The 25,576-nt window shown below is 47.3% G+C and overlaps 1 protein-coding gene across 1 annotated transcript in view; it reads left to right on the top strand.

The window, feature by feature from the left end:
- ARHGAP31 (Rho GTPase activating protein 31) overlaps nucleotides 1-24,802 on the top strand; it is a 92,576-nt gene extending 67,774 nt beyond the window's left edge. Inside the window, exons 4-12 of the mRNA XM_064143336.1 lie at nucleotides 4,327-4,409; nucleotides 5,026-5,133; nucleotides 8,541-8,686; nucleotides 10,925-11,123; nucleotides 12,799-12,923; nucleotides 17,384-17,443; nucleotides 18,694-19,320; nucleotides 19,649-19,962; nucleotides 20,825-24,802. Of these exons, the coding sequence (XP_063999406.1) occupies nucleotides 4,327-4,409; nucleotides 5,026-5,133; nucleotides 8,541-8,686; nucleotides 10,925-11,123; nucleotides 12,799-12,923; nucleotides 17,384-17,443; nucleotides 18,694-19,320; nucleotides 19,649-19,962; nucleotides 20,825-23,290 (4,128 nt within the window). The 3' untranslated portion in view covers nucleotides 23,291-24,802. The remainder of the gene's footprint in view (nucleotides 1-4,326; nucleotides 4,410-5,025; nucleotides 5,134-8,540; nucleotides 8,687-10,924; nucleotides 11,124-12,798; nucleotides 12,924-17,383; nucleotides 17,444-18,693; nucleotides 19,321-19,648; nucleotides 19,963-20,824) is intronic.
- The last annotated feature ends 774 nt before the right edge of the window (nucleotides 24,803-25,576 follow it).

Below are 25,576 nucleotides of genomic sequence, written 5' to 3'. Positions count from 1 at the left end.
TGGCTTGTTCTAGCCTGGGCATGGAGAGACTTGAGTCTTTCCTCAATGCAAATCAGCTTTAGGAGACCAAGCCTATCTTCTCTTTGGACTCTATTCCACTTGTTAACCAGGGCTTATGAGTTGTGCACTCCCAGGATCACCAGTGTAGCAAAAACATTCCTGCTGACTGCTGTGGTTTAAGCCTAGCCAGCAAGCGGGCACCACACAGTCACTTGCTCATTTCCTTCCTCCTCCCAGTGGAATTGGGAGGAGACTTGAGAGAGAAAAACAAAGAAGTAAAACTTGTAGGTTAAGATAAGAACAATTTAATGATAAAATAAAATATCCATCAATAACAACAACAACAATAATAACAATGAAAAAGAGAGGGGAATAAAAAACAGAGGGAGAAATAAAACCCAACAAATGACAAGTGACACAAATGCAGTTGCTCACCACCTGCTGACCAATGCACAGGCAATGATCTGTCCCTGCTGGCCAGCCCTCCCAGTTTATATACTGGGCATGACATTCTATGGAATGGAATATCTCTTTGGGAAGTTTGGGTCAGCTGTCCTGACCGCGCTGCCTCCCTGCTTCTTCTGCACCTGCTTGCTGCAGAGCATGGGAAACTGAAAAATCCTTAACCTAGGCTATGTGCTGCTTAGCAACAACTAAAACATCAGTGTCTTATCAAAGTGATTCTAAATCCAAAACACAGCACTGTACCAGCTACTGGGAACAAAATTAACTCTATCCCAGCTGAAAGCAGGAGAATGACAAAAATTCATGCCATGATTAACAGATGTAATAAATGGAATTGTTGGTTCTTCCTTGAATTCTCTATTCTGCTGCTGTAAGTTTTAGAAGAGGCCTCAGATTTCATAGGCACAACATGTGTGGCTCAGAAATGTGGCTTGGAGGTTTGAATGAGTCACGACCTCAGAGAAGCTAGCATTCACTTGTTGTCTAAGCATTTGGTTTTTGAGAGCTGCAGGACGTGATGGTTTGGGACTTACCCACCCCCACACACTTCAGAAAATCACCCAGATTAGGCTCAGCCAAGTTGGAAATTAAAGAATGAAGCTTTATCTTTACAGCTTAGCACAATATACAAGCAGGTATTTACAATCCATACAGCTACAGACAGAAATAGACAAGTTAAAAAGTAATACAGCATCACAACAGCCCTCCCAGAAACCAGAGTCCCCAGGAGGGGCTCCCAACCACCCTTCCACCTCCTTTCCACCCCTCTACCTTACCCCAGACTTTGCCTTACATTCAAGGTGATTTTTGAGAACTGTCTGGGGAGGTAGGAAGCAGATGGATTAGTTACACAGGCAGCAGGTTAGAGAGAGAAGGGAGGCAGCCAAAGCCAGAGAGCAACTCTGTTGTGTATGTTTGTGTTCTTGTTTGTATACATCTCAGCAAGTCTATCAGTGCAGCAGACATCACCATTGTTTCATTTTCACAGCCCACAGTCTAATTCTTCTCATCTAAATATTCCACCTACCCTCAAACTCACAAGTATGGGAATTCAAATCAGTATTGTGGGGAGAAAATATTATGTACAATCTGGTTTTAGATGCAGCAAGTTAAAGTTTGCATTTCTTTCCATCTCCCTCTTTGGAAAAGGTCTTTCAATTTGAAATCTTGTATGTAGATTACAAGAGTTCTTATAGTTCATAGAATCATAGAATCAAGCAGGTTGGAAGAGACCTCCAAGATCATCCAGGCCAACCTAGCACCCAGACCTGCCCAACCAACTAGACCATGGCACCAAGTGCCTCAGACAGGCTTGTCTTCAACACCCCCAGGGATGGTGACTCCACCACCTCCCTGGGCAGCCCATTCCAGTGCCAATCACTCTCTCTGACAACAACTTCCTCCTAACATCCAGCCTAGACCTCCCCCAGCACAACTTGAGACTGTGTCCCCTTGTTCTCTTGCTGGTTGCTTGAGATTTAGTTAGGATTTCTGGGCTGATGGGAATATGCTTCTCCCCTCAAAGCAAACCAAACCAAAACCTGTAGCTATGGATAAAAAACACTAGAAGAAGGTATCCTGCCTCTAATCTGAGTAAAGCAAGTGCATGCTCATCTCACAGTAGAGGGCATATATCTCAGTTCTCAGTGTTAGGGAATGAAACATGATTCGTTTTCATCTCTGGCCTTGAAGCTGGAAATGTTTGGTTTGCTGGTGGTTGCACATGAGCAGTGGTCTGCTGGAAAAATGCTGGAAAAGAGATTGCAGCATCATCAGGGTGGATGTTGTAGTGACTGCCACAAGATGATTGTTCTCTAGTTGCGGCTGGTAATTTCAGGTTCATAATGTTTAAGTGATGGGTTGCTTGGGATGGGTTATTTCCTTCTTTTCCTCTCTTCTCCTAGCAGTACAACAGTGATGTCTGTCCACATGCAAAACTTCTGTGGGCAATGTGTGTCCCAGCATCTGTCTTTGAACTCAATTCAAACTCCACTGGCAGCAGGGTAGACAGGAGGTTCCCAGACAGTCATGCATTGTTTGGACTTGCTGGTGGTTTGTCCTCCTCAGCACAAGTATTGAAAGGGAATAAATACCAATGCAGCACACTCCTAGGAATGCAGAGTTCAGTGTATTGTGGCTCTTTAAGCTATTGGTCCATAAAGACCTCAAGACTGAGATGTCCTGAGCCAGCAGTGTGCCCAGGTGGCCAAGAGAGCCAATGGCATCCTGACCTGTATTAGGAACAGTGTGGCCAGTAGGACAAGGGAGGTTATTCTGCCCCTGTACTCACACTGGTCAGGCCACACTTTGAGTACTGTGTCCAGTTCTGGACTGCTCAATTCAAGAGAGATGTTGAGATGCTGGAACATGTCCAGAGAAGGGTGACAAAGCTGGTGAGGGGCCTGGAACACAGCCCTGTGAGGAGAGGCTGAGGGAGCTGGGGGTGTGTTTAGGCTGGAGAAGAGGAGGCTCAGGGGTGACCTCATTGCTGTCTACAACTACCTGAAGGGAGGCTGTCACCAAGTAGGGGTTGGTCTCTTCTTCCAGGCAACCAGCAAGAGAACAAGGGGACACAGTCTCAAGTTGTGGTGGGGGAGGTCTAGGCTGGATGTGAGGAGGAAGTTGTTGGCAGAGAGAGTGATTGGCATTGGAATGGGCTGCCCAGGGAGGTGGTGGAGTCACTGTGCCTGGAGGTGTTGAAGAAAAACCTGGCTGAGGCACTTAGTGCCGTGTTCTAGTTGCCTGGATAGGGCTGGGTGCTAGGTTGGCCTGGATGATGTTGGAGGTCTCTTCTAACCTTTTTGATTCTATGATTCTATGTATAACTTTGATTCATTTTGACTTAGTCTAACCCTGAGTAATTAATCTACTTCGGCAGTGATTTTGCTACATCTACAAATTCACAGAAACATATAACATTATACATCCAAGCTCTTTTCATATCATAGGTCTGCTCTGTTTTGACACAGTGTTTTGGTTTCACCCCAGCCACCACTAAGCACGAGCAGCTACTTGTTCACTCCTCCCCTTTCTAAATGGTATGGGACTGGGGGTGGGGAATAATTGAAAAAAGAAAAGGAGTAAAACTTGGGGGTTAAGAACAGTTTAGCTACTTAAACAACAGCAACAATAATAACAGTAATAATCACAATCACAGCCATAATGTAATGAAAAGGAAGGGAAAAATACAAATAAACCCTAAGACAAGGCAAGTAATGCATAGTGCAGTTGTTCACCACCTACTGACTGATGCTTAAGCAGTCAACTCCCCCCAGTTTGCATGCTGACCATGATGTTGTGTGGTATGAAATATCCCTTTGGCTAGTTTGGGTCAATGGTCCTAGCCAAGCTCCCTCTCAGCTTCTTGTGTACCTGCTTGCTGCAAAGCATGGGAACCTGAAAAGTCCTTAATTTAGGCTGAGTGCTACTTAGCAACAACTAAAACATCACTGTGTTATCAATGCTATTCTCACCCTAGATCCAAAACATAGCACTGTTCTGCTAGGAACAAAATTAACTCTATCCCTTGTCATTTCATGGAGGAAGGGGATCTATTTTCCTTGTTTTCCATTATTTTCACTTTCATCTGTTTGTATTCCACCCATCCCAAGCTAAAGAGGGGAGGGGGGGGGGAAGTAAATCCTAATGGAAGATTTGTAGGAAGGATGTATTGAGACATGAGATAAGAGCATAGCAAATCTGTGCTGCACTAGGGACACAAAACAACTCTGGCCAATAACTGTGTGTGGTAACAAGAGAGCATTCCCTCTGAGACGAGCTGTCTTGTGTGGCTTGCCTTATCCTTCTTCCTTTTCCCCCGAGCCCGTTGCCAGGATGGACTTTCTCCTTGTATCTTCACAGGAAGCAGTATCACGCTTCCCTGAGGATGAGCAGTTGGCACGAATTCAAAATGTCATCCAGGAGCTCCCACCATCACATTATAGGTGAGAACATGTCCACTAAAGTGCTGAGGAACACTGTGATGATGCTCAGTGTGAGGGAATACAGCCTGAAACAATGCTGGAGTTCACTTCCAGAAGTCAGTTCCCAAAAGCTGACTCACCATTGCCAAATCTGACAGCAATTTATCTGGCATTTCAATATCATTGAACAAATGGTTGAGACTGAAGAAGTTCCCCCTCCCACAGCCTAGTGTACTTCTTCCCTGTTGCAACCTCGGCCAGTGACCTGAATGAGGTGAGGAGAAGTTAATCTGGTAGAGATGCTTGAACCAGAGCTAAACTCTCAGCCTTTGTAGCATCCCACTCCCACCCATCCATCTGCTATCTTCTTCACACTCATCATGCTAAGGATTGTTTGGTTCTCACCCCATCCTTGGCCACCCTAAAACACAGTTGTTCAAGCATTCACTGCTATCCCATGTAAATGCTGGTGTGGTAAATTCTGTCTCCTACGGGGTTTGTTGTGCTACTGCAGACACTGCTTTCCTTGAGGAAGGGAGAGCTCCTGGTGCCAGGGTTGGGTCTGAGCCTTGCTGTCTGGGTGGGCAGGCATCCATCACTTCACACATTTTTCTTTCTTCATGTGAAACCGCTGCAGAACGCTGGAATACCTGATCAAGCACCTGACTCACCTGGCTTCCTTCAGCAGCATGACCAACATGCATACAAGAAACCTCGCCTTGGTGTGGGCTCCCAATCTCCTCAGGTACAGTAGAAGAGAGTCCTTTCACAGTCCTTTCAGGAGAAGTGTGGCCAGCAGGCTGAGGTGTCCAGAGAAGGGTCACAAGGATGCTCAGAGGGCTGGAGCAGCTCTGCTATGAGGACAGACTGAAAGAGTTGGGGCTGTTCAGTCTGCAGAAGAGAAGGCTCCCAGGTGACCTTCTTGTGGCCTTCCAGGATCTGAAGGGAGCCTACAAAAAAGCTGGGGAGGGGCTTTTGAGGTTCTCAGGGAGTGACAGGACTAGGGGGAATGGAGCAAAGCTGGAGGTGGGGAGATTCAGGTTGGCCGTGAGGAGAAAGTTGTTGAGCATGAGAGTGGTGAGAGGCTGGAATGGGTTTCCCAGGGAGGTGTTTGAGGCCCCATGGCTGAAGGTGTTTAAGGCCAGGCTGGCTGAGGCTGTGGTAGGGTGTCTCTGCCCATGGCAGAGGGGTTGGAAGTAGATGATCCTTTTGGTCCCTTCCAACCCTATGATTCTACATCAAGCACCATACTGAGATCCAAGGAGGGTGCCAGCAGCTGAACCTGCAGACTTATTCCCTGAGGGAGATGCAAAGACAGGAAAAGGGAGAACTAAAGGAAACAGAAGAGCAGAGCAAATGTTTTTTAAAAGGAGAAAAAAATCCACGAGGTTGAATAATCTGAGGTTTTACTGACAGCATTCAAGGAAGTTTGTGGTTTTGTGTGGTTCTTATGGAAAAAGGAAGCTGTTATTTGGGAGCTGAGCACGTGGACTTAAAAATGAGGAATTAGCTCACTGCTGCAGAACGGCAATGACATTTCTAGTGGTGCCAGGGCTTCTCCACTGGGGTGTTGAGAGAGAGCAAGGCTTGGGAGGCAGAGCAACCAGACAATAATACTATAGACTTAAGCAAAAGCAAGATGAAGTCGGTGGTGTTAAGATGGCAATCTAGAGTCAGATCCCAAGACCACCAGCTAATTTGCCACATTTGCTACGCCTGATGTTCTGCTGGGAAGAGGCCCAGATGGGATGCAGATGGAGGTTTGGATGGTATGCTGTGGAGCAATGCAGAACAAGAGAAAATAGTAACTGGGGAAGGGGGAGAGAAATATTTTGTGTGTTGTTGAAATACCCTTCCTCATCCATCCCATAATTATGTATTGGGAGGAATGAAATAGGAGTGCAGGCTGGGAGGTGATCTACAGGAGAGCAGCCCTGTGGAGAGGGATCTGAGAGTGCTGGTGGAGAACAAGTTAACCATGGCACAGCAATGTGCCCTTGGGGCCAAGAAGGCCAATGGCATCCTGGGGTGTATTAGGAGGAGTGTGTCCAGCAGATCAAGGGAGGTTCTCCTGCCCCTCTACTCTGCCCTGGTGAGACCTCAGCTTGAATACTGTGTTCAGTTTGGGACTCCCCAGGTTAAGAGGGACAGGGATCTGCTGGAGAGGGTCCAGTGGAGAGCTATGAGGATGATTAGAGGACAGAAGGGCATAGCTTATGAGGAGATGCTAAGTGACCTGGGGCTGTTTAGTCTGGAGAAGAGAAGACTTAGGAGGGATTTGATCAATGTTTATAAGCACCTGAAGGCTGGCCACGAGTGGGGGGACAGGCTCTGCTCACTTGCTGCCTGGGACAGGACAAGCAGCAATGGGTGTAAGTTGCAGCAAAAGAGGTTCTGCCTCAACACAAGGGGGAACTTCTTTCCTGTAAGGGTCACAGAGCACTGGAACAGGCTGCCCAGAGAGGTTGTGGAGTCTCCTTCTCTGGAGCCTTTCAAGGCCTGTCTGGATGTGTTCCTCTGTGATCTGTGCTAGATTGTGTGGTCCTACTGTGGCAGGAGGGTTGGACTCGATGATCTCTTTGGGTCTCTTCCAGCCCCTAACATCCTGTGAGCCTGTAAAGTAGAGCGAGTCCAGGGCTGCAGCAGGGCAGGACACGGTCAAGGGCTGAGGTGATGCCGGGAGCCCGGGACTGGCACAGCACAAGGGCGAGGGACATTGGCTAGAGAAGTACGGGCCTGAAAAGCATTGCTTAGAGATTTATCTCATCTTTTAAACTCACAAAGCAGGCGGAGCCTACTAGTGTTAACTCTATTGCATATCACAAAGTGGCCCTTTACTACCGAGGGGTTTTCATTCTAGCATCTGTCCTCTCGAAAAAAGCCCTCAAATCTGTTTCCTTTCACAATGTTTTCAAAGGGCAAGTCTCAGAGAAGAGAAGAAAGCAGCAAGCAAGGCAACCGCAGTCTCCTTACAGGGTTATCCTCTTGGCAACGCCCCAAGCTATTATCTAACACACCAGTCATTAACTTTACGAAGGATCCATTGCCTGGAGATAATTTCTTCAGCAACACTTCGGCATGTCAAGATAAGGAATGTTTCTTTGCTGAGAGCAAGAGTGAGAATGTAGAAGTGCTGGGGGTCAGAGAAGACACTACTGGGGCACATAGCAAAGCACTGGAAAAAATTGAGTAAGGAACACCTGAGCAGAGTTCTAAGGGATTTCACTGAGGGATGATTGAAGCTTTGAGTGCAGATCTGGAAGCAGTGTTTGAAGGCTTCTGTGTTGTCTTTAAAGTCCATCTTTGAAATAGCTAAAAGATGAGTAAAGCAGAAGAAGAATGGAACTGGAGAGCCACTGATTATCTATTGCTGAAGAACATGAAAACTAAACAGGGAAAATAACACGAGCAGGGAAGAAAATAGCAGGTGGCAGAGAAAGTAGGGGAAATAGTTTTTACAAGAAGGAAAAGGCAGAGAAAGGATCATAGAATCATAGAATCAAAAAGGTTGGAAGAGACCTCCAACATCATCCAGGCCAACCTAGCACCCAGACCTGCCCAACCAACTAGACCATGGCACTAAGTGCCTCAGACAGGCTTTGCTTCAACACCTCCAGGCACAGCGACTCCACCACCTCCCTGGGCAGCCCATTCCAATGCCAATCACTCTCTCTGGCAACAACTTCCTCCTAACATCCAGCCTAGACCTACTCTGGCACAACTTGAGACTGTGTCCCCTTCTTCTGTTGCTGCTTGCCTGGCAGAAGAGACCAACCCCCACCTGGCTACAATGTCCCTTCAGGTAGTTGTAGACAGCAATGAGGTCACCCCTGAGCCTCCACTTCTCCAGGCCAAACACCTCCAGCTCCTTCAGCCTCTCCTCATAGAGTTTGTGTTCCAGGCAACCAGCACATTCCAGCACCTCAACATCTCGAATTGAGTGGCCCAGAACTGGACACAGGACTCAAGGTGTGGCCTGACCAGTGTTGAGTAGAGGGGAAGAATAAGGATGGGTGCCTGTGAGAGAATGAGTGCAAAATGAGGAAAGGCTACCTGTTCAAAGTCCTGCAAGAAGAAAGCTGCTCTCTGTCCTTCCCAGGGGCTGTGTGGGGCAATGCTGACTTACTAATATGCCTCTTTTTTCTCATGCAGGTCAAAGGAGATTGAAGCAGTTGGCTGCAATGGGGATGCAGCTTTCCTGGAGGTGCGAGTGCAGCAGTTGGTGATTGAGTTCATCCTGAATCATGTGGATCAGATCTTCACCAACAACAGAAAAGACAGCTCTGCAGAGAACATCGGTAACAAGCTTCCTGAGCCCCTCCATGTGTCATGTACTCCATCTCTAACTGTATCCCCTTCAACTAATATTTCAAGCATGTTTCAAGCTTGTGTTTTTCATGATATCACCTGGCTTAATCCTTTCCATAAAAGAATGACCACCTGATTTATTCTCAGTCCTAGCCTAAGCTTTCTCCCTAAGCCCATCAGCTGTAGCTTGAATTATTTTATTAATCTCCCCCAGTTAAATTTCCTCATACTGATGGGACCTGCCCTGCAGCCACCATATCCACCCAAGTCAGAGGCCACACTCCCACAATGAAACTTAAGCTTGTGTTCTAAAACCTGATACCTTGTAACTGGGGACATGTTATAAAAGAGGGTTTATTTTCATAGAATCATAGAATCAAGAAGGTTGGAAGAGATCTCTAAGATCATCCAGTCCAACCTAGCACCCAGCCCTATACAGTCAACTAGACCATGGCACTAAGTGCCTCAGACAGGCTTTGCTTCAACACCTCCAGGCACAGCGACTCCACCACCTCCCTGGGCAGCCCATTCCAATGCCAGTCACTCTCTCTGGCAACAACTTCCTCCTAACATTCAGCCTAGACCTCCCCTGGCAAAACTGGAGACTGTGTCCCCTTCTTCTGTTGCTGCTTGCCTGGCAGAAGAGACCAACCCCACCTGGCTACAGCCTCCCTGCAGGTAGTTGTAGACAGCAATGAGGTCCCCCCTGAGCCTCCTCTTCTCCAGCCTAAACACACTCCCAGCTCCCTCAGCCTCTCCTCACAGGGCTGTGTTCCAGGCCTCTCACCAGCTTTGTTGCCCTTCTCTGGACACGTTCCAGTATCTCAACATCTCTCTTGAATTGAGCAGCCCAGAACTGGACACAGGATTCAAGATGTGACCTGACCAGTGTTGAGTACAGGGGCAGAATAACCTCCCTTGTCCTACTGCCTACACTGTTCCCGATCCAGGCCAGGATGCCATTGTCTCTCTTGGCCACCTGGGCACACTGCTGGCTCATGTTCAGCTACTACCTGTCAGTACCCCCAGGTCCCTTTCACTAGTTTTCAGAGGTGCAGGAGCAAAGCCGGAGGTGGGTAGATTCAGACTGGACATGAGGAGGAAGTTGTTGAGCATGAGAGTGGTGAGGGTCTGGAAGGAGTTGCCCAGGGAGGTGGTTGAGACCTCATCCCTTGAAGTGTTTAAAGCCAGGCTGTATGAGGCTGTGGACAGCCTGCTGTAGGGTAGGGTGTCCCTGGGCATGGCAGGGGGGTTGGAACTAGATGTTCCTTGTGGTCCCTTCCAACCCTGATTGATCTATGATTCTATGCTGACTTTGTTATTCAGTGACACATGTGGTCAAAAAGCTTTTTAAGGCTGTGAAGTGAGAGCCCTTGGAACCACAGTCACCTCACATAATTTCAGAAATGTCTGTGTTTCTGTTTTGCACTCTGAGAAAACTCATAATGCCACCAGAAGTGTGGGAGCAACCACCCTTGTGCTTTCCAGACCTGTTTCAGCTCATCCTGCACACCATGGTCTCTTCTCATTAGTAATAAGTGATTATTACATGCAAGAGGATATGGCCTCGAGTTTCACCAGGAAAGGTTTAGGTTGGACATTAGAAGAGAATTTGTCACTGAAAGGATTCTCAGACACTGGAATATGCTCCCTAGGGAGGTGGTTGAATCCCCATCCCTGAAGGTATTCCAAAGAGGCAGAGACATGGTGTTGAGGGACATGGTAGAATTAGATACTGGTTGGACATGCTGATCTTAAAGATCTTTTCCAACTGGCATGGTTCTCTGGTTCTGTTCTATAAGGTAAATTAATGCTAGCTGTAAGAATAGTTGCTTTTCCTGAATGAAAGAAAAATAGAAAGATGTGGAAGTAAGAGAAAGAATTTGGCACCTGGTTTGGATCAGGGACTGAGCTGCTCCAAAATCAAGTAAGGAAGGGAGGGAATGAGAAAGAAAGGAAGGAGAAAGGGGAATGTGTGAATGTTGGTGGTTTTCAGGGATGCCTCTTTCACACCAAAGCCTGTGCTCCAGAGGCAGCAAGTCTGTGCACGCACTGAAAAGGGTAAGGTTGCTGGGGAGCTGGAAGACTTACCCGACAGAAAGCCTCTCTCCCTGCATGTGCCACTCCTTTCCCCCCGCTGCAGGAGATGTTTCAGGCAAATGAAGACATGAAGCTCATGCACTCCTCTCTCCTCACCCCAAGCTGGAATGTGTTTTCTTGCTTTTCAGAGAGCACATTGGTTGCAAAAAGTCTGACCCTTCCCTCGGCCTCCCTGCCGATGAAGCTGGTGAGCCTGGAAGAAGCTCAGGCAAGGAGCCTGTCTGCCTCCCACCCTGCTCGGAAGGAGAGGAGAGAGAACAGCTTGCCTGAAATTGTCCCGGTAACTGGCTCCCTCTTCCACACGGTTGTTGACCTCCCTGACAGCAAGTAAGTGTCCAAAGGAGTGGAAAAGCACAAACAAAACGGTGGAGGTTCCCCAGCATGATTGGAAATGAGACTTATTAGCATGATAACCCCACACCTGCAGCATGAACCTACAGCCACCACTGAGAGAAAGTACTGTGCCCTTCTCCAAAGAGGTACAGCTGCTTCTGAGAAGCATTCCTGGGTTCATAGCTCCACCAGTCCTCACCCCTCCATCGGCACAGAACCTCTCAGACTTCCTGCAAGAGGAATTCATTGACTTTGCGTCTTTGTGTCAGGTTACAATTTGGCTCAGTGAGTTGAGCATGGAGCAGGTCTGGACACAGCTCTTCTACGAATTTCACCTCCTGGTGGCTGATCCATGACCTGCTTAGCTTCATCATTATCCATGTTCCTCTGCACTCATAGTCAAGCAGTGAAGTGAATGTTCACTTCTAACAGGTATTTACATAGTTGGACCCATGACACTTATGCTGTGTGAGGAGAAAGAGTCCAATTTCAGCTGAGGTTGCTGCAGTTGCTGGCACTGCTGCTCAGCATATATGTTTACCTATTGGTCTGTCTATCTTTTAATATCTGGCCACTCTACTGCTTGGTTCTGAGAGATTATAGCAGGAGGATCATTAATCTACTGACTCATAAAGCACAAGAGCAAAGCTATTTATTTGCACTTAATAAGTTAAAGCAGACAGGAGCCATCTGACAGAATACTGGCAAGAGGGCCCAGACAAAAGGGTGCATTTGTCACCTGAAGAGAATAATCCCATCCTCAAGGTGCTAATCCTCTTTGTAGGACTAGTTTGTGCTCTTCTGAGTACTGATCAGAAGGAAAAAAGCAGAGCTATAGAGCAGAAAGCCCATTGTGAAATGCAAGACAGGGAGATAAGAGAGTTTTTGCTTTGGAAGATGGGAGAGGGAAGAATGAGTCAGAATGGGTAAGAAACACAACTTCACACAGTAGTATGCATAGAAACAGTCTGGCTTCAGGATTAGTAGCTTCTTTTTGTTTAAAGTTAGGATTTCCAAAGGGACACAGGGAACTGGTGTTCCACTTGCTCTGACAGTTAGGAGAAATTGCTTTAATTCCCTTTTGCCTACTCCTTTTTGATTAGTATATTATGCTTGCATATGACTATATAGCACCTATGATTAAAGTAATGATGGCCTGGGAAACATTAATAGCTAGTTTGTATTAAAAGATTCTTTGATTTTTTTTGCAATTCCCAGAAACCAAAAGGCTTGTGAGCTTTAAAGGATGGCTTTGTGCACCAAGAAATAGTTCTATCAGTTCTCAGGAATTTATCTTGCATCCTGTCGTTAAAAACCTGTTTAAAGAGGCAGTTTTTCTTCACTCTATTGCAAGATAATTTTAGCCATGGAAACCTCTCCTTTCTGGAGGCAAGCATGGTTGATTGCTGTGGCATGATGCCAGAGCCAACTCTCTGAAGTTGGCTTGGGTGTCTTTCTGTCCCTCACATGGTTACCTCGACAATATAGCTCCATCGCTTACAGAAAAGGAAGAGTTGTTTGTGCGGTTGTGCCTTGCATGCCTTAGAACTGAAAGATGTGTGAGAAAAGAGGGGTGGTGTTGAGGGGAGAGAGCTCAGAGGCTTTTGTGGGCTACTGAGAAGACAAAAGTCTGGCGTTTGCTAACCTCCTGAGTTCTTTTTCCTTCCAGGAGAAAATTATCTACCAAGTCCAAGAAATGGAAGTCAATATTTAACTTGGGCCGTTCTGGCTCAGAATCAAAGTCTAAACTGAGTCGAAATGGGAGCGTCTTTGTGAGGGCACAGAAACTCTCTGGTAAGAACACACCTCCTCACTTAAAGTGTTTCTCCCTGCAGCTCTCTCCTGCAGTATCCACAGCCTGGGACAACCTGTATCTACATGGCACTAGTAGCGTTAGACCTGACTAATGGGCTCATTTTTGATGCCTAGTTTCATGCACATCTCATTTTCACTCGATGTGAGGAGCACCATTTCAGCAGGATATGCCAGACAGCTACAGTAAATATTCCATTTTGGTATGTGATAAACAGGCTCCCATTGCCCAGCTGTCAAGCTTGGTGACTAGCAAATGCTATCTAAGTTTAAGTTAGTCCAGTTCTCCAGCACGGTCTGGCTCCCAATATTCCTTACATGGCACTGGGTGAACGGCTATCCTTCCAGGCTGTCTGTGATGGTTTGGGAGTTACCCACCCCCACACACACTTAAGAAAATCACTCAGACTAGATTCAGATAGCTGGAAATTAAGGAATGGAGCTGTATTTACAGCTTAGCACAAAATACAGACATATATATAAAAATATATGTATATAGTTTTATACAAATTAAAGGTAACACAGTGTGCTAGTTTGAGCCTAGCTGGGATATTTTGGTGAGAAGAATTAGATTATGGGCTGTGAAAAGGAAAAAATGGTGATGTCTGCTGCACTCATAGGCTTGCTGAGATGTATAAGAACATAAAAGGTAACACAGTTGTTTGCTCTCTGTCTCTGGGGCTGCACTTCTCTCTAACCTAACCTAACCTAACCTAACCTGCTAGCTGTATGACTAATCCATCTGCTTCCTAACCCCCCTGGCCGACCCTCCAAACTTACCTTGAACATAAGGTGAAGTCTGAGGTAAGGTAGAGGGGTGAGGAGAAGGTGGAAGGGTGGTTCAGAGACCTTCTTGGGGACTTTGGTTTCTGGGAGGGCTGCTGTGTTTCTGTATTACTTTTTAGCTTGTCTATTTCTGTCTATAGCTGCATAGATTGTAAATACCTGCTTGTATATTGTGCTAAGCTGTAAATATAAAGCTTCATTCTTCAATTTCCATATCTGCTGAATCTAGTCTGGGTGGTTTTTCTTAAGTGTGGGGAGGTGGAGAACACCCAAACCATCACACACAGAAACACAATACCCCTCCCAGAAACAGAGTCCCCAGGAGGGCTCTCGATTCAACCCCCTTTCCCCCTCCTTCTTTCCCTTTCTTCAAAAATAACCAGATCAACCCATGGATATCTCACATGATAAGTCTGAAGATCTGAGGTGAGATGTCAAAAGAAATCAAGGAGGTTAGAGGAAAAAGGGGTTAGGTAGATTAGAGAGTTAAAGGCAGAATCAGCCACAGAGGGCAGACCACCAGAAAGAAGACACAGCCCAAAGTGAAGAGCTGAGCAGTGTGTGTGTGTGTGAAGGGACCATCTTAGCTGTACTTTGACTAGTTGTGTTTATCAGCAGAAGAATGGTGATATAGGTTACCGTTGTTTTTTTCTCTCTTCTCACAGCTAGAGATTTAATATCTCTCAGTAAAAACTAGCCTCAAACCAGCCCAGCACACTGTCCTTCCACTAACCTGTGTTGAAGAGCCTACTGTGTTCAGTGTCTTCTTGAAAAGCAAGGTGCCAAGAGTTCCTATGGCTTCAACTTCTCAGTAGATTGAGGAAAGTGATTTTATGAGAGAGAAGTTGTCTTTTCTCCTGGCTGTAATCCCAGATTCTATCCTCTCCTGAGCTTCACTCTCTTGAACACTTTGCTTCCTAAAAAAATAATCACACTGGCAGTGCTAGTACCTAGCATTCAGAAATGGTGACTTTTAAAAATCATGAAGTTAACTTAAAGGTGTGATGGTTTGGGTATTACCTGTCCCACCCCTCCTTCCCACTTAAGAAATCACCCAGGCTAGACTCAGCCAAGCTGGAAATTAGAATGAAGCTTTATATTTACAGCTTAGCACAATGTACAAGCAGAGATTTACAATCTATACAGCTACAGACAAGTTAAAAGGTAATACAGAAACACAACAGCCCTCCCAGAAACCAGAGTCCCCAGGAGGGGCTCCCAACCACTCTTCCACCTCCTTTCCACCCCTCTGCCTTATCCCAGACTTTGTCTTACAGTCAAGGTGAGTCTGGAGAATCGGCCAGGGGGGTTAGGAAGCAGAAGGATTAGTTACAGAGACAGCAGGTTAGAGAGAGAGAAGGAATGCAGACAGAGCCAGAGAGATCAGCTCTGTTGTCTATGTTTGTGTTCTTGTTTTTATACATCTCAGCAAGCCTATGAGTGAGTAGACATCACCATTGTTTCCTTTTCATAGAATCATAGAACCAATCAGGTTGGAAGAGACCCCCAAGATCATCCAGTCCAACCTAGCACCCAGCCCTATCCAATCAGCTATACCATGGCACTAAGTGCCTCATCCAGGCTTTTTACAGCCTATAATCTAATTCCTCTCACTAAAACATCCCAGCTAGGCTCAAACTAGCACAAAAAGTAATTACATTTTTTTTGAAGCAAGCACATAGTGTTTTTTTTTACTTGATTTCATAAAGAAATTTCTCAGCTTTCTGTGCCCTTAGATTCTTTTTAGTATCTCCAAATCTCCCTATCTCCAAATTCTCTTTAAAACAAACAAACCAACAAATAAAAAGGGAGATTAAGGGTAGAATATATATCTATATCTATATCTATATCTATATATATATATAATTATATATATATATTTTTAAAGATAATCTTGTGATTCCAGGAGCTGGTGTTTGAAAGAGAACTACCAAACATTTCAAAACTTAAAATAAGATAGCTAATGCTGGCAGCATTACCTATCACCACATATAAGAGAAACTGTGTTTGGGCTAAGAAGTGAGTGCTGGATCTAGCTCTTTTTGGACCCCTGCCTTCCCCAGTGGTTTGCATTTGCAGATGGCCTTACATATGATGCCCATGGCAGACCTCAAAATAGCTCTCCATCCTATTTTGATCGTGGGATCACTTTCTCACTTTGATAAGGAATACTCTGTCCAGAAGCAGTGCTAACTCAAGGATGCCCAGGAATGACTGGAGCCCAGAGATCATGGGGGGCAATCCTTGTTCCAAAACCAGTACTGAGTGACAGGAGGCTGTACATTTTCACCAATAGGACACAGAAATGTGAACTGTGGGCAGAGATTTAGGCACTGAGGCAGTGTTTATAAGAAGCACAGCCTTAGTGCTGCTGTGCATTTTTATCTGCTCTCTACTTTGGAATGGGCTGCCCAGGGAGGCGGTGGAGTTGCCATCCTTGGAGGTGTTGAAGCAAAGCCTGGCTGAGGCACTTAGTGCCATGGTCTAGTTGACTGGACAGGGCTGGGTGCTAGGTTGGACTGGATGATCTTGGAGGTCTCTTCCAACCTGGTTGATTGTATGATTCTATGATTCTATACTTAACAGCCTAACATAAGGAAACAGATGAACCTGCTGCTGAAACTCAGCACATACTTCAACAACATTGTGCATTCATGCACCCAAGTCTGCAAGTCACATAAAATGCAATCTCCACAGCTTGAATTCTATTCCTCTGGATAAGCAGAGACAGTGCTCAAAACACCATGCCCAATATGTGTAAAAGGTAGCCAGGACTCTGTATAAAACAAAACCAGATGGAGTTACTCCTATGCCCATGTGAAAGTCAGTACCAGAAGCTGTTATTATGCAATCACATCAAAGCCAACGAGCTTGCTCACATTTTGCCCTACCTACTTTGTGCAGTACTGTAAACAGCAAACTGTGCTCCCAGACATTTTCTAGAGCTTCATGAACCCTTTTTTTTTTTTGAGGGCTGCCAGAGACTAACTTGGCTTCCTGGCTAGCTACACTCTCCCCGTCCTGTCCCTGTCTCTCCTCTTCAGAGCAGTTGGTAACAATTACGTGCTTCCAAAAACTCACAGGAGCAGGCTTGTAGAGTGGTGACAAAAGGCAATTTGTTTCTGGACAATTAAGTCCAGCAAGGATGGCCAGGAAAATAGGCTGCTTATTGCCTTCATAAGTTTCCTGATGCCTTGCTGGAGGCAAAGTATGCTCACTCCAGCAAAAGACCTTGGGAGGGCAACACAAAAATGCCTTAACACTTGCTATGAGGAAGGTGAGAAGGTGTTTGTGTCAGCTTAGCTAAAAAGTCCCCACAGCCAATAGCATGATTTGACTGGGGAGGGTGGTGGCTCATAATAGCTTTGGGGATGCTTAACTGCTTCGCAGTGGAGATGGTGCTGACTGGTTGGGTTAAGTATAGCTGTGCACATGTCCAGCAGGTGCAGAGCCGTTGTTAGCACTAGCAGATTGCCAGCTGTGTGGACAAGTGTTGTGGGTGATGAGGCACGTGGTGTGGATACAGAGGGGGAATGCTTGGAAGTGGAAAGTAACTTTGATGTCTGCCTGGTGCGCTGGTGTAGCTGTTACCTTTGTGGGCTGAAACCTGGGAAGCCTCACAATCTAAGCCTCCTTCTAAAACTCATTTTCCACAGAAAAAGCAACTATTCGGCCTGCAAAGAGCATGGACTCGCTGTGTTCCCTGCCAGTGGAAGGTGAGACATCAGTAGCCTGATACAGTAAGGGTGAAGGATTACACCTCTGCATTCTCAGCTTGCCCCCATGCTTACAGGAATGCACTTGAGGGCTCTTTCCTTGCTTGTCTCACCATGCTCTGCACCTCTGTGCTCTTACGCCACGCCTGCTGACATGTGCTCCCATCTTTAGGGGTGTGTATATTTTTTTACTCTTGTCTGTGTCTTTCACAGAATCATAGAATCATTTCAGCTGAAAAAGACCTTTAGGGTTCATAGATTCATAGAATTGTGGAGTTCAAAGGGACTTCAAAAAACCTTAACATCCCTAAGCAAACTGTTCCAGTGTCTCATCACCCTTACTGTAAAGAATGTCTTCCTGACATAGAGATCTAAATCTGCCCTCCTCAAGCTTCAATCCATTTCCTGTCATCCTATCACTACAAGTCCTTGCAAAAAGTACCTTCCTGGCTTCTTGTAGGCCTCCTTCACTTCCTGGAAGGCTGTAATAAGATCTCCCTGGAGCCTTCTCTTCTCCGAGCTGAAAAGCCTAAGCTCTCCCAGCCTGTCCCCAGGGTGCTCCAGCCCTCTGATCAGCTTCATGGCCTCCTCTGGACCCACTGCAGCGGTTTGATGTCCCTCCTATGCTGGGGACATCAAAACTGGACACAGTACTCCAGGTGGAGTCCCACAAGAGTTGAATAGAGGGGGAGAATCACCTCCCACATCCTTTTGGTCACACTACCCTTGATGCAGCCTAGGATACAGTTTGCCTTCTGGCCTGCAAGCACGCATTGCTGGCTCATGCTGATCATGGAGTCTATGGTTTATGTACCTGAGAGTTATTCTGTGCCTGTCTGTATGTTAGCAGTGAGTTTGCTTTGGTTTAATTCTTGGTTATTCTGGGCACAACAATCCCATTTATCAGTGTCAAGTGCTTGCAAAAGGCAAAGAAAGCCTGGAGCTACAATTTTTGGGCAATGCCCTAGACTTGGCTGCATCTGATTGAGGGTGGCCTCTAACAAAAGTCTCAGGTGTTTTCCACTGCACAGCATCCTATGCAGCCCTGCCTGCCCATTTTGCAGCAGGCCCTGGGGCTAAAGCCTGGAAGATCTTCAGTGTCTGCTGTCACCACCTCTCTGGGGAAATGTGGGCGTTCATCAGGGCAGGGCTCACCCCTGAAGGGACTGGAGAGGGAAAGACTGGGCAGAGGAAGGTTGTTTGCTAATCCTTTACCTCCCATTGACTTCCACCTACTTTCTCATCTCTAGGGGAGGATGAAAAGAGGAGATTCAAACGGACAGTGACTACTGGAGGTTTTTTCGTTCCTGTGGTGAAGATACGGACAGGAGGCACAGGCAGCTCATACGACCTCAGCAAGGAGAATGAGTGGGAGAGGGAAGGATCTGCCATGGCGGGCAAAGGAAGCTCCGAGCTGACTGGGGAGAAAGGTCTTGCCCGGACACTGCAGGCAAAGTCACCCCCTGAGCAGCTGAAGGTTTTCCGAGTAGCAGAGGATGCCGAAAATGATCAGATTTCCCCCAAAGGTGGTCGCATGTTCTACACTTCTGAAACAGCTGCCAAGTCAGGCTTCCCAAGCAGCCTCTTTCCCTTGGAAGCTTCCCCTCGTCACCAGAGGAAAGCCCTGAACATCTCAGAGCCTTTTGCTGTCTCTGTTCCTCTGCGGGTATCTGCAGTCATCAGCACCAACAGCATGCCCTGCCGTGTGCCAGCCAAGGAGAAGCTTTCCCTTTCCAGCCTGGAGGAGCTGTCATCCCTGGTGGCTGAGAGCACCAGCTCCTCTGCCGTGGAAGTAGGGACTCACACTAGGACAGAGCAGGTGCCAGAGCAAAAGGAAAGACAGCCAGGGCCCACCCTGCCAGCAGCAACATCCAGAGGTAAAAGCGTGTTAAGGACTGGGATGTGGAACTTCAGGCTACTGAGGTGCCCTCCAGCTCGGTAGTGTGGATGTTGGTCCAGCCTGCTCCTGTGGCAGGAAGGAGACCGAGCTTATAGCAGGGTGGGTGTTGACAGTAGCAGGTCAGTTGGTGCTTATTGCAGTGATGAGACTGGGAAGGTGGGTGGTCTCCCAGTGACCTCTTGTTGTGCCCAAAGGGACCTCTTTAGCTTTGTTAGTTGGCACTGGGTTGAAACAGCACTGCTTGGTGTCAGAGCACATGTTTTCAGTCACAAGTTGTTAATCATTCATTCATCTTTCTGATGCAGGCTCTCACACTGAGGAGCTGGTGTCAGACAGAAAACCTGAATCCTTAGAGAGTCCACAGCCAGCAGCAGAAAATCAGGAGACATTAAATGGGCAAAGCAGCTGCACAAGCAACGCCAGCAGCCCCCAGCAATCCTCAGAGCAGAGCCCTACCTTGGAGAAAACAACAGCTTCAGAGGCTCAGACAGGGCTGCTCCCTGCAAACGAGGCGGAGCAAGGACAGCTCAAGACAAAGGATGTCTCCTCAGAAGGTGGCTGTGGACAGCAGGAGACTGAGCCAGCAAAGACAAAAGAAGGGTCATGCTTAAGAGATGTGGTAAGGACCAGGGCATGAGATAAAAGAAGAGGGACAATGTGATGGTGGTGAATGGGAGGTTGTTCATTGTGTGTCCAGAGTCATGAAAACTCAGTCTATGACCAAAGCTAAGCAGGGCCAAGATCTGACCATAGACTGATTTCTCTGCTGTCCACATGACCATCTGATGATTTATCTTTACACAACTACCTACCGTCCTATTTTAGTCTTCTTTGCATGTGTGATTGCCGTCAGTACAATCTGTCTGCTCAGACTCTCCAGATGTGATACTGTTCAGATGTCTGAGCATTTTGACCTATGGTCTCTGAGTTCCCGTTCTGGTTTTGCAGCCTAAACAGTGTTTTGGGTTTTTTCCTCCCTTCTGTTCTCTACAACCTTTTTTCCATTGTTATTATTATTATTATTGCCTCCTTGGTATTTCTAGTGGAGCTTTTCACCAAGTTTCTTACAGCTATACTCCTCTCTGGCCAGCTATTTAAAGCCTTTTGGCATAGCTCTCCAATGGATTACTCATCCCAGTTCATGTGCAGTTTTGGGAGTGTAGATCATCTGGTAAGGCCAAGCAAGCCTGAATGGGAAGAGCAGAGAAACAGGCTGAGACATTCCAGCTACTCATTCACCTCACTCTTTCAGTATATCTGCCCAGAGCTCATTTTGGCTGTACCTCAGACCTTCTCCATAAACACACTTGTTTTTAGATGGGTTTCCTTCCTTGCTCTGATAGCAGTCAGTATGTGTGTACCCACGAGTACGTGCAGCCAGAAGCCTGTATATCCTAGGAGGGCTGTTTGGGGACAATGAAAGGATTTTTTACTGGGAAGTTGTGAGCTGCTAGGTCATAGCATTACTTTCTGTTTTTCAGACTGAGGAGGACCCTGCAAATGCCTTTCTAGAACCATTGTGGCCAGAGATACAGCAGGAACTGAAAATCATTGAACCTGAAGAAGAACTCTCACTCTTGCCAACAGCTGTCCCTAGGATGGGCCTAATTTCTGAGTCCTCTTCTTCAGTGCAAACAGGTAGTTCATCCTCTGGACCAGAGCAGAGTCCAACACTGTTGGAGCAGAAATCTGCAAGCAAAACACCACAGATAACAACTCAGGTGCCTTCATTTGGTGCCACCAGCATGGAAAGACAGAACAGCCTCCATAACTCTCAGTCTGATGTGGTTGCACAGCAGAGCTGTGCTTCAGCCCTGCCTAGAGCAGGCCCTCTTCTTAGTGGCACAGCTGCAGCAAAGAGCCACCATCCTGTGGTGAACAGCTGGAGTGAATGTCTCGCTCCTCCCCTGGACTGGAAGCTTACTGGTCAATCAGAATTTAATGATGTTGTCCCAAGTGAAGAATTTTCCTGTTCCAAAGAAGCATGTCCAGATTCAGGGAGAGGAAGAGATAGGATCTGCCAGTTGCAGGAAAAAGATGGCCTTTCCAAAGTCCAGACTCAGGGGGAAAAGCCTGAAATAATGACCGATGATGAAAGGGACACATTCTCCTCCAAAGCACTGAGTGGAGCTGGAATCCAGGAGCTGAAGGAGGGCAATGCTGTTGTCAGAACCCATGATGTTGGTGACCAGGATGATGAGGATACATGGACAGATAATGTGCAGAGCTTAGAACTTGTGGAGCCCTGGGAGGATCACCAGTGGGTTACGAGCCCGCTCCATTCCCCCACGCTTAAGGACATTCAGGAGAAGGTAATGCAGGGCTTTCAGCCACAGAGCCAGAGGGCAGAGACAGGCTTTCCTCTTAGACCACGCTTCAGTCGCAGCCTCTCCCTGGACAGTAAAGACACAGTGATGAGCCTATGGACTATCCCATTCTCTTTCATAGATGCCACTGACCAGCTGCAACCATGCAGTGACATTGTGCCGGTGACTCGTGAGCTGCCCAAAACACAACCCATTTCCCCCTCTGCTCTGTGCAAAGCTAAGCAAGATGAGAATGACACAAATCCTCCAGAAGAACCTTTGAAACCTGAGGAGCTGAGGTGTCCCCTCAGTAGAGAGGAAGCACCAGCTGAGAAAGAAAGGCCCTCCAGAATCTCTCTTCCAGAGCCAGAGGAAAAGAAAGTGGGTGTGAGTGGAGAAAATGCTTGGAGCTCAAAGCCTGAGCTGTCTGTACAACACAAAAACAGCCCAGGAAGTTTTTCACAGGCGAAGAATACCAAGGAGGAGTTATCCATATCTCAGGACACTGTCCAGGAAGGAGAGACTGTGGCCAAAGCATCGTGCTCTGCCACTGAGCCACAGCTGAGCCATAAAAGTGAAGAAACGCCTCGCAAGCTGAAGACTAGGCCATCATCCCTCAACTTGGATTCACTCCTTCCAGCCCCAGATTTCTTCACATTTGATAGCCTGTCTAAGCCCACTGCTCCTGGGAACCTCCTGTATGGACAGAAAGAAGTAAAGTGCAGTGATTCTGTTCCATCTCTGCCAACTGCCTGCCCTGCTGCCCATAGAGGCGTTCCCTGGGCATCCCATTTCAATGACCACATGGATCTAGACTTGGACTATCTGGCAGTGGCCCATGCTGCCACCGGCCGTCGTAACTCTGCTCCTGTCAGTGTGTCAGCAGTTAGGACCTCCTTTATGATCAAGATGTGCCAGGCTAGAGCAGTGCCTGTGATACCACCCAAGATTCAGTACACCCAGATCCCTCAGCCTCTGCAGGCTCAGAATGCCACTCCACCAGCTGAGAAGAAGGAAGCAGAAGCCAAGCAAGCTATCAGGCAGACTCAGCGGGTGGCATGGAGTCACCTGGAGGCCCCCAAGAGCCCTCTGACAGAGAAGAAAACTAAGGCAGAGAAAGAAAACAGTGACCCAGCTCAAAAGGACTCATCCTGTTCTTGGCACAGCAGCCTTGGCTCTCCACTGGAGCCTTCTCAGACGGGTCATCACCCTGCTTTGGATGCCCCAGTTCTGCGCCGAAAACGCACCTCTGAGGGGGAGACAGCTGGAGATAACCCACAGTCCTCAAAGATGGAGAGGCCATCAGGGTTCTCCAAGCCTTCCTACAGATCTAGGCCCGGGAGGCCCCAGAGTCTGATTCTCTTCAGTCCCCCTTTCCCCATTATAGACCATCCCTCCTCTTCAGCAGACTCTAGGGTGATGTTGTCACCCATAAGAAGCCCCACCCAGACCACCTCCTCGAGTCCCATTTGTGGCGACCTGTCCGAGACTTCACGGACGACGCCTGAGGGGGTGACACTGCGGAACAAAATGACCATCCCCAAGAATGGTCAGAGACTGGAGACTTCTACCAGCTGCTTTTACCAGCCTCAGAGGCGCTCTGTGATTCTGGATGGACGGAGTGGGAGGCAGATCGAATAGCAACTGCTTCTTTTGCTCCTTTTCTGTGGTTGACGGCACAGGAGTGTCCAAGACCAATTCTGTTGCCATTTTGCTATAGTTTCGTGCAAGATGGACCCCAATCTTTTCAGTTCCCTGCAAAGCATTTTGTTATGGATGGTCATAGTCTTTTTGTCTTGCTTTTCCTTCTCTTTCTCACCCCTTCTTACTCCCTCAGTGCCTACTTTTTTTTCTCTTTTTAAAGCCAGTCCCAGGGAACCTACATTTTTTCCCCATGTTTATTGTGAATGAGCCCTGTGAAAGTCTCATCTTCTCTATGGATAAAAAAAGGAAAAATAAATCTGGCTATAAATAGATAAGAGGTGTGTAAGGAAACACTGTGCCAAAGCACTGCAGCCCAGAGTGCAGGGGCACAATGCCAGCTGACAGAGTTAAGTCTAGATGTTTGGAGTCTCTCTCCATTTCTTCCCAGTCTCCAGTGAAGAACCAAGCCTACCCATCTCCATTGTCTGATTTAGGCAGTGTAAACAAGCAGTGCAGGAGGATGGAGATAGCTGAAGAGGAAGATAATTCTGGCATGAGCAAGACACACAAGGTGTGACACACTCAAGGGTGTTCCAGTAACAAACATAAAGCCCAAAGGCGCTGCCTCCAGCTCTTGTCCTTGCATCAAAGATGAGCTCTTTCCAGCATGCACAAGGCCTGGAACAGAAGTCACTGGGCAGGAAACGCCTAGATGTTCTTCTGATCTTCCAAGTCCTGCTCATGAGTTTGTTGCACTCAGCAGACAAGATCTGTGTGCAGCTGGCTGTCCAGTGGTAGAGACTTCTTAGGCCACTACCAATGAAAGCAAAGATGCAGTTGTAACAAGGGCTGCTATCAACTGTTTTCACCAGCTGACACCCCTGCAACTATCTCCAACTGTGCTCCATGCTACCAACAGCAGAGAAAAGCATGAGGAACTTCTGATCTGCATGTCCTTAGGCTATTTTCTCAAACTCTGACTGTGTGGCATAGCCCCAGGTGCTTCTTCTTTTAAATGTCCTCTCCTTGTGATTTTACACTATTTGTTTGAGGGCAGGACTGGTTGTCACCTCCTTGGTCTGCAGTGCTTTCTGATCGATTAAGAGTGTGGCAAAGAAGGTGATGGTGGGACTGCAGGACAGATCATTACAGGATCACAGGATTTTACAGGTTGGAAGGGTCACAAGGAGATCATCAAATCCAACCCCCTGCCAGAGCAGGACCACACAATCTAGCACAGATCACAGAGGTATGCATCCAGACAGACCTCGAAAGTCTCCAGGGAAGGAGGCTCCACAACCTCTCTGGGCAGCCTGTTCCAGTGCTCTGGGACCCTTACAGGAAAGAAGTTCCTCCTTACGTTGAGGCGGAACCTCTTTTGCTGCAACCTGCACCTGTTGCTCCTTGTCCTATCCCAGGGAGCAAGTGAGCAGAGCCTGTCCCCCCACTCCTGATCAGACCTCAGATGTTATAAACACTGTTTAAACCTCGCCTCAGTCTTCTCTTCTCCAGAATAAACAGCCCCAGGTCCCTCAGCCTCTCCCCATAAGCCATGCCCTCCAGTCCCCTCATCATCCTCGTAGCCCTCTGCTGAACCCTCTCCAGCAGATCCCTATCCCTCTTAAACTGGGGAGCCCAAAACTGAACACAGTATTCAAAATGAGGTCTCACCAGGACAGAGTAGAGGGGCAGGAGAACCTCCCTTGATCTGCTGGACACACTCCTCCTAATACACCCCAGGATGCCATTGGCCTTCTTGGCCACAAAGGCACATTGCTGTGCCATGGTTAACTTGTTCTCCACCAGGAACAATATCTGGAAAAGGGGGACTCTGAGGTTGGCAGAGCATTGGAACAGACTTCCCAGTGACGTTGTGGAGTCTCCACCTCTGAAGACATTCAAAACCCATTTGAACATGATCTTGTGTGATTTACTCTAAGCTGTCCTGCTCTATCAGGGACGTTGAACTAGATGACCTTCAGAAGTCCCTCCCAACCCCTACCATTCTGAGGTTCCATGCATACGTGAGGGGCTGTTAAAATACAAGCTCATATATGCAACAACTGCCACAGAAATAGGACCAAAGCTTCTTTTTGAAAGCTTCTAACACTACATGTAGCACTGGCTTATCAATTGCCTTTTATCTGACCACGGGCAACTGCAAAGTCAGGCTGTAGCCCATCTTGTTGCCCAGTTGCTGTTAAGCATCACTAGTGACTACAGAGGAGTCAGGAGGAGACAGAAGCCCAGGTGCTGCTGCTTGTACTGAGGTTGTCCCTTTAA

This window comes from Pogoniulus pusillus, chromosome 5, assembly GCF_015220805.1.
Source record: "Pogoniulus pusillus isolate bPogPus1 chromosome 5, bPogPus1.pri, whole genome shotgun sequence".
In the NCBI taxonomy this organism is placed as follows: Eukaryota; Metazoa; Chordata; class Aves; order Piciformes; family Lybiidae; genus Pogoniulus; species Pogoniulus pusillus.
Note: the sequence above shows the minus strand (reverse complement) of the source record. Positions and strands in the feature narration are given on the sequence as shown.